A 13,335-nucleotide genomic window follows, 5' to 3' on the forward strand; every position below is an offset into this window, starting at 1 on the left:
TGTAATTAAACAGAAGTGGAACCACACTAATCAATCAAGTATCTTACCTGCAGTCTCTTATTGTCCCTGTCAACCACCACAAGATCACCATCGTCATCCACAGCTACATCAGTGGGGGTGTTGAATTCAGTATTACCACTGCCCTGTTTGCCTATATCACGTATGTATGTACCATCCAGTGTGGTGACCTACAGGTACATACATGTACATCACAACACAATACACCAACAGAAAAGAACAGCATGGACAAAACTTCATTTTAACATTTCAAACGTTTCCCAGTACAGAATGATACAGTATGTCTGCATCATACATAAGCTCAGTTACTCATGCAAGAATTGCACGAATTAGAAAAGATGTGGGCTTTGCGCAGGAAAGCTTAGTTGCCCACGCACATGGGTATTATAGGCACAGTGCTGGTGCTGTGAGTATATGTCATATTGCTGTCCCTGCACAGTTTACAAGTTGGCCAATTTTAACTTTTTTAAATTTTGAAATCGTGCTACAAAGTGTGAAATGGAGTCGCCATGACAAATACTGATATTAAAGAACTAAAGACTACAATATTAATGACGGGAAGTGCCAGCTTCGGCAACAACTAGAGAGGCAGAAGAAGAGACAGGTGCATGCACAGCGAAAACAGAGCAGTTACCATGCAGGCACATAGCACTTGCTCAGAGCAAAGCAAAGCTAAGGCGGCAGCGGATTAATGCCATGACAACCGAATAATTATGGTTCGCTGCTTTTCTCAGCAATGAGGGATGCAATACGCTTGTAAAGCGAGGCAGATTGCTTGCCCATGCCACCGGTTGTCGAGAAAAGCAAAGTTGGCCAATTTTTACGGGCATTTTTATGATTTCAATTCGACAGATTTGTCTTGAATTTCTCGAAACCTGTCTGGACATGGCGGAGCTGTCCTAAATTTTAGTTTCTTTCTGGATTTGCTGAAATTATGTATTACTTTTCCCCACCATTCCACCGTCTCTATTTTGTTTGTCTCTGCTCTTTCCTTCATTTGCAACCTTGTTTTCTTCCGGAATGGAGGTGGGGATGCAAGCGGGCATCAGGATTGTCGTAGGTGTGTGGTGTGACTCCTCATGCCAGGTAGTTATGTCAGCCCTAGGTGGGAGAATTCTTGGCCCCGTTGGTCGTTCGTTTGCACACGCTGGGCGGTACGAGATTGGCGCCTAGGGCCCGTATGCTTTAGCCCTTGGTGGGAAGGTCGTGGGTGTCAGCAGCTATTCCTTGGCTCTCAATAGTCCGTACAGGCATTACACATCAGCCGTTGGTGGGCGGTACATGATCGTCTCACAGCAAGCAGTATGCTTCAGCGCTTGGTGGGTGTATGTGCTACACCTGGGGGGGGGGGGGGGGCAGTATACTTCATCCCTCAATGGGATGTATGTGATAGCTCTTGGTGAGCTGGTTGCTTCAGCCCTCAATGGAATGTACTTCCTCCACATCATTAAAATTGTTGATTCCCAGAGCGATTTTTCAAATTTATTTTGTCCGCTCAACGTGAAAAGAAATCAGCTAGAAATTGAGGCAGAGCATTGTCGACAGACCAAGCTTTAGTTTTGGCCTCCCGTTTTTGCTGCACTTGCAGCTAAGGTCGATGTCTTCATCAGAGTTGGAGGCAGACCCTTCAGTACTAAGCGATACGCTGAACAAGGCGCACGTTCAAATTCAGGTCATGAAACTTCGTTTTCAAGCCATCCATGACTCCAGGTGGCAGGCGATGACATGAAAACTATAATTTTTCGAGTACACTGACATGACCTTCCAGCGGGATTGGGTAAGCAGTTCCGCACCTTCTTTTCTTGGCAAGCGCTTCGCTGATTTTGTTGATGTTTTCAGGCATGCTACCCTCACAGCATCATGCGGCACACGTCGTGTTCTTTTTACGAAATTGAGAACAATTTGTTCTTGCCATCGTCAACTTCAGCATTTCGAATTCAGGAGAGATACCCGGATTCTTATACCCGAGCTTGCAGTCTTGATAAATGCCCACGCAAACTATGTCGAAGGGCAAGAACTCCAGAAAAACGATACGTGCTCTGGGGCAGAATAGTGCGGAGCGCGATGAATATATTTTGTGTGGAAGAGGGCTTGGACAACGTCCGAGACCACCATGGCATCAGTAACAACTTGCCATTGCTCGGAAAGGGTGGCTCTAATGTTCGAACACAGAAAACAGCGATTCCAAAAGTTCGACTTTAGCCCTCAATGGGGCGTACATGTTAGCCCCCGTAAGCAGTTTGCTTCAGGCCTCGGTGGGGTGTATGTGTTAGCTCCTGGTGGGCAGTTTGCTTCAGGCCTCGGTGTGGTGAATGTTTTACCTCTAGGTGGGCAGTTTGCTTCAGCCCTCGGTAGCGTGAATGTTTTAGCTCAAGGTGGGCAGTTTGCTTCAGCCCTCGATGGGGTATACGTATTCGTATCCGGTGTGCAGGTGGCTTCAGCTGTCGGTGGGCAGGTTGTTGGCCTCAAAGGCCGTCCATGCACCCTTGGTGGGCAGATTGCTGGCAGCGTCGGCCATTTGTGCACCCTTGGTGAGCAGTAAGCTAGCAGCCCGGTGCTGACAGGATCATTATTTTAGTGCTTGGTGGGCTGCCTGTCGGCCTCTATGGCCGCTCGTGTGATTGGACCATGGTGGACAGCCGTGGGCCAGCCCTTTGGGGCCATTTGTGTGTCGGCTCTCGGTATGCTGTGGGCGGTGGGAATCACTGAAGATCATAATAATTATGTGATGATATCATGGTGCAACGGTTATCGATTGCTTCCTTAGAGCCAGTCTATAATCAAATACTATTATGTCAAACGTATTATACTGCTAACCGCTTTTCCGTTCACAACTTCCCCTCGAACTTGTGAACTGCATTCAGCATATTCTTCTAATATCCTTATCCAAAAGGAAGTGATCGCAACCCCTAACACAACGTGTCAATTGCTTGTGACTACACATGCGTTGGAACATTTTTGTATGCCCAGGTGTGCGCGCGGGAGCGTGTGTATATTGCCAGTCGAATAGGTGTGTCATGCATTAGAAGATATAACACATCCCGCAAACTAGCTTACTTCCCCATGTATCGGGGCAAGATCACATCGCCTGGTAGGTTCTTCGCGCCGGAGTGAGCTACCAAGATGCCTTTCTAAAGAAACGTGACAAAGACTCGGCAGTCTAGTTCCTTCTCCATGACATTTGGGTGGCTGAATAGTAAAGTTGTGTTTGGCAGAGACAAATGTTCATTCCTATCGTTTCAACTGTATTTTCATTTCTCTTCGTTCTCATAAAGGTCTGCTCTCTGCCAATGAGGAGTAGTTGCATAGCTGGAGATGATTTGCTACAGTCCGACTTTACATAATCTATAACTACTTCATTAGTGCAGTGAACGAGGATACATAGCTTTGCCTCATCATGGTACCAGGTGGTGAAAACAATTGGCAAGGCATACGGCGCATGCCACATGATGTCTCTCTTTCTACTTCTTCACTAGTCCACGTGCCATTGATACACCAGACAGACGTTCCTGTAGACTCCCCAGACACGAGAACCACTTGCATCTATATATTATTATAGTTGTAGATTTGGTAATGGAGGACAGTCGGAATGCAGGAAGAATGATTTACCATTCCAGTACTGCAGCAGATGCTGCCACCACCTGATATCTTCCATAGCATTAGAGTTAAGAGCTACAGTACAACCTGTATTTGCCCAACCTTGTCTGAAACAGAATCTTGTATTGACTTGATGTTTCTGCACCAAAGTACTGTGGATCAAACGTGCATCCCTGGATCAAGCGGAATTCTGATATATCATGATGGTTTTCGCTGCAGCAAGGGTGTCCGGTTAGGTCAGATTTTACTGTATCTTGTTGAGAGGCTTTTGATACCTGCTGCAACAAGACCAGAGACATTGTGGAAACTTACGGCCCCCGGGACAACCCAACGTGCTGCAGAGGAGAGCTTCACCATAAGGGACTCGAGGCTGTGCTGAGAAAAAGAGTCGCACTGGATGGTGGCAGTAATGTTGAGATCCGAAGTAAATCAGTGTGCTGAATGGTACCATATACCAGCCATAGGCATACCGTCATTGAAACTATTCCCAAGTGGCCTGGACATGAGGTGAATCACGTGCATCTTTCCATTCTTCTTTGGCACTGCACCAATGCCTGAACATTACAATGCATAAAAATAATAGGGGTGAAGTAAGGAAGACTTAGTCTCCCCTGTGATTACATGAGGTAGTAAAATGGTCAGATATAGCTAAGCGTGTGTGGCAGCAGAATAGAGATTCAGAGAAGTGACATTTGCTGGAAAGGTAAATTAGAAGCTGACAATAAACCCATGATTCAAGCCATGCAGAATAATTCATGAAAATATGAGTCTAAGTCGATACATAGGAAGGACAAAAACGGGCAACATTCAAAAGTGAGCGAAAAGTGGAAGTGTGCAAGGTTACTTCTGAGGGTAAACAAAGGAGTTAGTGATCTTACTGGGAAGTGTTAAAGGCTTTTGTACCAGTCTTGGAGCACAGTTATCGAGAGTGGTTATAGTGGAAGCGGCAGGACTTATACTGGGGCCAAAGTTGTAGTTCTGGCAGATAATTTGGGCGCAATCCGAGTGTGTGAGCATGACTCCATACTAATACTGTTAAGGGCGTTGGCTGGGATGAAAAGGAAGCTGACCTGATGGAGGGTGTATAGTATGAACTACTGGACATGCTGGACTAGCTATGAACTACTGGACATGTTGGTCTAGCTTTGAACTACTGGACATGTTGGTCTAGCTTTGAACTACTGGACATGTTGGACTAGCTTTGAACTACTGGACATGTTGGTCCAGCTATGAACTACTGGACATGTTGGTCTAGCTTTGAACTACTGGACATGTTGGTCTAGCTTTGAACTACTGGACATGTTGGTCTAGCTTTGAACTACTGGACATGTTGGTCTAGCTTTGAACGGATGGACATGTTGGTCTTGCTTTGAACTACTGGACATGTTGGTCTTGCTTTGAACATGACAAATAGCTGCCATACATGTTTTAGCAATACTTTCAAGGCTTTGCCGCTTTGCTGGAGCGATGTTGACGTCCAAAGCGAAGATGACGTCCAGCTACTGGTCATAACTGGTTGTAACTGAGTCATGCAGTGGCGAGATCCGAACCGAAAGCTTTCAATATAATTGATTGACAGGCCAGTGAATCAGGCAGAATGTGTGGTGCGTGGGTGCAGACAACACCCATGTGCAAAGTCAAGCAGTCCAACTAGGTAGCCATGTTGAGCACTCGCCATTTTACTTGGCAACTGATAGGGAGTACGGAGCTCAAAAGGCTTTGATTCTAGGTGTGGAACAAAATCGCTTAGCTGCTCTGGCACGAATGTTTTCAACGCTACGAATTCGCCTTTCACCGTGTGTTGTGAAACGACAAGTTCTCGAGAGTGAAAGGCCTTCTCGCTTGTGACATTGTGTTCGTTTCAATGCAGCTGTATCCCGACTCCGCCGTACCGCTGATGTTTACGACGTGGCATACGCTACAGGCGCTATGTGCGGTTTGCTGTGTGCGCTGTAGTTGTATGTTGTATGTGTATGCATTTCTCATATACGCTGTCATTTTAACGCTTTAACTACCTGGTGGTTTTAGTGTTAGTTTTTCAGTTGTTCATTCAGTTGTTCATTCATTGTTCATTGTTGTTAGTCGATGAAGGTGAAATATACTGTTGAGAATAAATAGTTGTCCTCGTGCCGTGTGGGGTCGTTCGTTCCTGATACTTTAGAGAACCAGAGGGTTCACAACACCGTGAAGAGAAAGCTAGACGGAGCAGAACTGTGAAAGCTACACCATGGACGTACACTCTTCTTCAAAAATGTAACACTCAAAAACACAACAGAGCTTTCAGCAAAAGGAATGTGGAGTGTGAGCTGCAACCTTCCCTCGCTACTGTGGGCGCATGGACGCTTTTGAAGCTGCACAGCCGATTCATGCACTGATTCTGTGCGATTGACTAGAGTAGCGAAACAGCCAACCAGGGTGTATTTTTTAAACGACTGTTGAGTGCGAACAAGAGACTGACAATGGGAACAACGGGAACAGGTATGTTGGTCGAACGACTTTTATTATATACGGGACGACTAAGACCAGGACGAACGAAACGACTACATGGTGATTATTGAAGAGGGAGATTATTGAAGAGAGAGAGAGAGTTGAAGAGAGAAGCAACGCCATATAAAGGGTCTGGGTAGCTATGGGAAACATGGACGCGCAAGTAGCTACCCAGGCCAAATGAATAATGCATGAACTAATGAATTATATGAATTAATATACTGTAATCACCGTATTATCTCTAATATAAGCACAGTCTCCAATAACAGCACAGTCTCCAATAACAGCACAGTCTCCAATAATAGCACAGTCTCCAATAACAGCACAGTCTCCAATAATAGCACAGTCTCCAATAACAGCACAGTCTCCAATAATAGCACAGTCTCCAATAACAGCACAGTCTCCAATAATAGCACAGTCTCCAATAACAGCACAGTCTCCAATAATAGCACAGTCTCCAATAATAGCACAGTCTCCAATAATAGCACAGTCTCCAATAATAGCACAGTCTCCAATAATAGCACAGTCTCCAATAATAGCACGTCTCCAATAATAGCACAGTCTCCAATAATAGCACAGTCTCCAATAATAGCACGTCTCCAATAATAGCACAGTCTCCAATAATAGCACAGTCTCCAATAATAGCACAGTCTCCAATAATAGCACAGTCTCCAATAATAGCACAGTCTCCAATAATAGCACAGTCTCCAATAATAGCACAGTCTCCAATAATAGCACAGTCTCCAATAATAGCACGTCTCCAATAATAGCACAGTCTCCAATAATAGCACAGTCTCCAATAATAGCACAGTCTCCAATAATAGCACAGTCTCCAATAATAGCACAGTCTCCAATAATAGCACAGTCTCCAATAATAGCACAGTCTCCAATAATAGCACAGTCTCCAATAATAGCACAGTCTCCAATAATAGCACAGTCTCCAATAATAGCACGTCTCCAATAATAGCACAGTCTCCAATAATAGCACAGTCTCCAATAATAGCACAGTCTCCAATAATAGCACAGTCTCCAATAATAGCACAGTCTCCAATAATAGCACAGTCTCCAATAATAGCACAGTCTCCAATAATAGCACAGTCTCCAATAATAGCACAGTCTCCAATAATAGCACAGTCTCCAATAATAGCACAGTCTCCAATAATAGCACAGTCTCCAATAATAGCACAGTCTCCAATAATAGCACAGTCTCCAATAATAGCACAGTCTCCAATAATAGCACAGTCTCCAATAATAGCACAGTCTCCAATAATAGCACAGTCTCCAATAATAGCACAGTCTCCAATAATAGCACAGTCTCCAATAATAGCACAGTCTCCAATAATAGCACAGTCTCCAATAATAGCACAGTCTCCAATAATAGCACAGTCTCCAATAATAGCACAGTCTCCAATAATAGCACAGTCTCCAATAATAGCACAGTCTCCAATAATAGCACAGTCTCCAATAATAGCACAGTCTCCAATAATAGCACAGTCTCCAATAATAGCACAGTCTCCAATAATAGCACAGTCTCCAATAATAGCACAGTCTCCAATAATAGCACAGTCTCCAATAATAGCACAGTCTCCAATAATAGCACAGTCTCCAATAATAGCACAGTCTCCAATAATAGCACAGTCTCCAATAATAGCACAGTCTCCAATAATAGCACAGTCTCCAATAATAGCACAGTCTCCAATAATAGCACAGTCTCCAATAATAGCACAGTCTCCAATAATAGCACAGTCTCCAATAATAGCACAGTCTCCAATAATAGCACAGTCTCCAATAATAGCACAGTCTCCAATAATAGCACAGTCTCCAATAATAGCACAGTCTCCAATAATAGCACAGTCTCCAATAATAGCACAGTCTCCAATAATAGCACAGTCTCCAATAATAGCACAGTCTCCAATAATAGCACAGTCTCCAATAATAGCACAGTCTCCAATAATAGCACAGTCTCCAATAATAGCACAGTCTCCAATAATAGCACAGTCTCCAATAATAGCACAGTCTCCAATAATAGCACAGTCTCCAATAATAGCACAGTCTCCAATAATAGCACAGTCTCCAATAATAGCACAGTCTCCAATAATAGCACAGTCTCCAATAATAGCACAGTCTCCAATAATAGCACAGTCTCCAATAATAGCACAGTCTCCAATAATAGCACAGTCTCCAATAATAGCACAGTCTCCAATAATAGCACAGTCTCCAATAATAGCACAGTCTCCAATAATAGCACAGTCTCCAATAATAGCACAGTCTCCAATAATAGCACAGTCTCCAATAATAGCACAGTCTCCAATAATAGCACAGTCTCCAATAATAGCACAGTCTCCAATAATAGCACAGTCTCCAATAATAGCACAGTCTCCAATAATAGCACAGTCTCCAATAATAGCACAGTCTCCAATAATAGCACAGTCTCCAATAATAGCACAGTCTCCAATAATAGCACAGTCTCCAATAATAGCACAGTCTCCAATAATAGCACAGTCTCCAATAATAGCACAGTCTCCAATAATAGCACAGTCTCCAATAATAGCACAGTCTCCAATAATAGCACAGTCTCCAATAATAGCACAGTCTCCAATAATAGCACAGTCTCCAATAATAGCACAGTCTCCAATAATAGCACAGTCTCCAATAATAGCACAGTCTCCAATAATAGCACAGTCTCCAATAATAGCACAGTCTCCAATAATAGCACAGTCTCCAATAATAGCACAGTCTCCAATAATAGCACAGTCTCCAATAATAGCACAGTCTCCAATAATAGCACAGTCTCCAATAATAGCACAGTCTCCAATAATAGCACAGTCTCCAATAATAGCACAGTCTCCAATAATAGCACAGTCTCCAATAAGAGCACAGTCTCCAATAATAGCACAGTCTCCAATAATAGCACAGTCTCCAATAATAGCACAGTCTCCAATAATAGCACAGTCTCCAATAATAGCACAGTCTCCAATAATAGCACAGTCTCCAATAATAGCACAGTCTCCAATAATAGCACAGTCTCCAATAATAGCACAGTCTCCAATAATAGCACAGTCTCCAATAATAGCACAGTCTCCAATAATAGCACAGTCTCCAATAATAGCACAGTCTCCAATAATAGCACAGTCTCCAATAATAGCACAGTCTCCAATAATAGCACAGTCTCCAATAATAGCACAGTCTCCAATAATAGCACAGTCTCCAATAATAGCACAGTCTCCAATAATAGCACAGTCTCCAATAATAGCACAGTCTCCAATAATAGCACAGTCTCCAATAATAGCACAGTCTCCAATAATAGCACAGTCTCCAATAATAGCACAGTCTCCAATAATAGCACAGTCTCCAATAATAGCACAGTCTCCAATAATAGCACAGTCTCCAATAATAGCACAGTCTCCAATAATAGCACAGTCTCCAATAATAGCACAGTCTCCAATAATAGCACAGTCTCCAATAATAGCACAGTCTCCAATAATAGCACAGTCTCCAATAATAGCACAGTCTCCAATAATAGCACAGTCTCCAATAATAGCACAGTCTCCAATAATAGCACAGTCTCCAATAATAGCACAGTCTCCAATAATAGCACAGTCTCCAATAATAGCACAGTCTCCAATAATAGCACAGTCTCCAATAATAGCACAGTCTCCAATAATAGCACAGTCTCCAATAATAGCACAGTCTCCAATAATAGCACAGTCTCCAATAATAGCACAGTCTCCAATAATAGCACAGTCTCCAATAATAGCACAGTCTCCAATAATAGCACAGTCTCCAATAATAGCACAGTCTCCAATAATAGCACAGTCTCCAATAATAGCACAGTCTCCAATAATAGCACAGTCTCCAATAATAGCACAGTCTCCAATAATAGCACAGTCTCCAATAATAGCACAGTCTCCAATAATAGCACAGTCTCCAATAATAGCACAGTCTCCAATAATAGCACAGTCTCCAATAATAGCACAGTCTCCAATAATAGCACAGTCTCCAATAATAGCACAGTCTCCAATAATAGCACAGTCTCCAATAATAGCACAGTCTCCAATAATAGCACAGTCTCCAATAATAGCACAGTCTCCAATAATAGCACAGTCTCCAATAATAGCACAGTCTCCAATAATAGCACAGTCTCCAATAATAGCACAGTCTCCAATAATAGCACAGTCTCCAATAATAGCACAGTCTCCAATAATAGCACAGTCTCCAATAATAGCACAGTCTCCAATAATAGCACAGTCTCCAATAATAGCACAGTCTCCAATAATAGCACAGTCTCCAATAATAGCACAGTCTCCAATAATAGCACAGTCTCCAATAATAGCACAGTCTCCAATAATAGCACAGTCTCCAATAATAGCACAGTCTCCAATAATAGCACAGTCTCCAATAATAGCACAGTCTCCAATAATAGCACAGTCTCCAATAATAGCACAGTCTCCAATAATAGCACAGTCTCCAATAATAGCACAGTCTCCAATAATAGCACAGTCTCCAATAATAGCACAGTCTCCAATAATAGCACAGTCTCCAATAATAGCACAGTCTCCAATAATAGCACAGTCTCCAATAATAGCACAGTCTCCAATAATAGCACAGTCTCCAATAATAGCACAGTCTCCAATAATAGCACAGTCTCCAATAATAGCACAGTCTCCAATAATAGCACAGTCTCCAATAATAGCACAGTCTCCAATAATAGCACAGTCTCCAATAATAGCACAGTCTCCAATAATAGCACAGTCTCCAATAATAGCACAGTCTCCAATAATAGCACAGTCTCCAATAATAGCACAGTCTCCAATAATAGCACAGTCTCCAATAATAGCACAGTCTCCAATAATAGCACAGTCTCCAATAATAGCACAGTCTCCAATAATAGCACAGTCTCCAATAATAGCACAGTCTCCAATAATAGCACAGTCTCCAATAATAGCACAGTCTCCAATAATAGCACAGTCTCCAATAATAGCACAGTCTCCAATAATAGCACAGTCTCCAATAATAGCACAGTCTCCAATAATAGCACAGTCTCCAATAATAGCACAGTCTCCAATAATAGCACAGTCTCCAATAATAGCACAGTCTCCAATAATAGCACAGTCTCCAATAATAGCACAGTCTCCAATAATAGCACAGTCTCCAATAATAGCACAGTCTCCAATAATAGCACAGTCTCCAATAATAGCACAGTCTCCAATAATAGCACAGTCTCCAATAATAGCACAGTCTCCAATAATAGCACAGTCTCCAATAATAGCACAGTCTCCAATAATAGCACAGTCTCCAATAATAGCACAGTCTCCAATAATAGCACAGTCTCCAATAATAGCACAGTCTCCAATAATAGCACAGTCTCCAATAATAGCACAGTCTCCAATAATAGCACAGTCTCCAATAATAGCACAGTCTCCAATAATAGCACAGTCTCCAATAATAGCACAGTCTCCAATAATAGCACAGTCTCCAATAATAGCACAGTCTCCAATAATAGCACAGTCTCCAATAATAGCACAGTCTCCAATAATAGCACAGTCTCCAATAATAGCACAGTCTCCAATAATAGCACAGTCTCCAATAATAGCACAGTCTCCAATAATAGCACAGTCTCCAATAATAGCACAGTCTCCAATAATAGCACAGTCTCCAATAATAGCACAGTCTCCAATAATAGCACAGTCTCCAATAATAGCACAGTCTCCAATAATAGCACAGTCTCCAATAATAGCACAGTCTCCAATAATAGCACAGTCTCCAATAATAGCACAGTCTCCAATAATAGCACAGTCTCCAATAATAGCACAGTCTCCAATAATAGCACAGTCTCCAATAATAGCACAGTCTCCAATAATAGCACAGTCTCCAATAATAGCACAGTCTCCAATAATAGCACAGTCTCCAATAATAGCACAGTCTCCAATAATAGCACAGTCTCCAATAATAGCACAGTCTCCAATAATAGCACAGTCTCCAATAATAGCACAGTCTCCAATAATAGCACAGTCTCCAATAATAGCACAGTCTCCAATAATAGCACAGTCTCCAATAATAGCACAGTCTCCAATAATAGCACAGTCTCCAATAATAGCACAGTCTCCAATAATAGCACAGTCTCCAATAATAGCACAGTCTCCAATAATAGCACAGTCTCCAATAATAGCACAGTCTCCAATAATAGCACAGTCTCCAATAATAGCACAGTCTCCAATAATAGCACAGTCTCCAATAATAGCACAGTCTCCAATAATAGCACAGTCTCCAATAATAGCACAGTCTCCAATAATAGCACAGTCTCCAATAATAGCACAGTCTCCAATAATAGCACAGTCTCCAATAATAGCACAGTCTCCAATAATAGCACAGTCTCCAATAATAGCACAGTCTCCAATAATAGCACAGTCTCCAATAATAGCACAGTCTCCAATAATAGCACAGTCTCCAATAATAGCACAGTCTCCAATAATAGCACAGTCTCCAATAATAGCACAGTCTCCAATAATAGCACAGTCTCCAATAATAGCACAGTCTCCAATAATAGCACAGTCTCCAATAATAGCACAGTCTCCAATAATAGCACAGTCTCCAATAATAGCACAGTCTCCAATAATAGCACAGTCTCCAATAATAGCACAGTCTCCAATAATAGCACAGTCTCCAATAATAGCACAGTCTCCAATAATAGCACAGTCTCCAATAATAGCACAGTCTCCAATAATAGCACAGTCTCCAATAATAGCACAGTCTCCAATAATAGCACAGTCTCCAATAATAGCACAGTCTCCAATAATAGCACAGTCTCCAATAATAGCACAGTCTCCAATAATAGCACAGTCTCCAATAATAGCACAGTCTCCAATAATAGCACAGTCTCCAATAATAGCACAGTCTCCAATAATAGCACAGTCTCCAATAATAGCACAGTCTCCAATAATAGCACAGTCTCCAATAATAGCACAGTCTCCAATAATAGCACAGTCTCCAATAATAGCACAGTCTCCAATAATAGCACAGTCTCCAATAATAGCACAGTCTCCAATAATAGCACAGTCTCCAATAATAGCACAGTCTCCAATAATAGCACAGTCTCCAATAATAGCACAGTCTCCAATAATAGCACAGTCTCCAATAATAGCACAGTCTCCAATAATAGCACAGTCTCCAATAATAGCACAGTCTCCAATAATAGCACAGTCTCCAATAATAGCACAGTCTCCAATAATAGCA

General features: G+C 42.2%; 1 protein-coding gene across 1 annotated transcript in view; it reads right to left on the reverse strand.

Moving 5' to 3' along the window:
- Positions 1 to 13,335, reverse strand: part of LOC135811225 (tripartite motif-containing protein 2-like) — a 117,062-nt gene that overhangs the window by 63,458 nt on the left and 40,269 nt on the right. Inside the window, exon 3 of the mRNA XM_065324419.1 lies at positions 48 to 188. Within this exon, the coding sequence (XP_065180491.1) occupies positions 48 to 188 (141 nt within the window). The remainder of the gene's footprint in view (positions 1 to 47; positions 189 to 13,335) is intronic.

The sequence above is a fragment of the Sycon ciliatum genome, chromosome 3 (genome assembly GCF_964019385.1).
Source record: "Sycon ciliatum chromosome 3, ocSycCili1.1, whole genome shotgun sequence".
Lineage (NCBI taxonomy): Eukaryota > Metazoa > Porifera > Calcarea > Leucosolenida > Sycettidae > Sycon > Sycon ciliatum.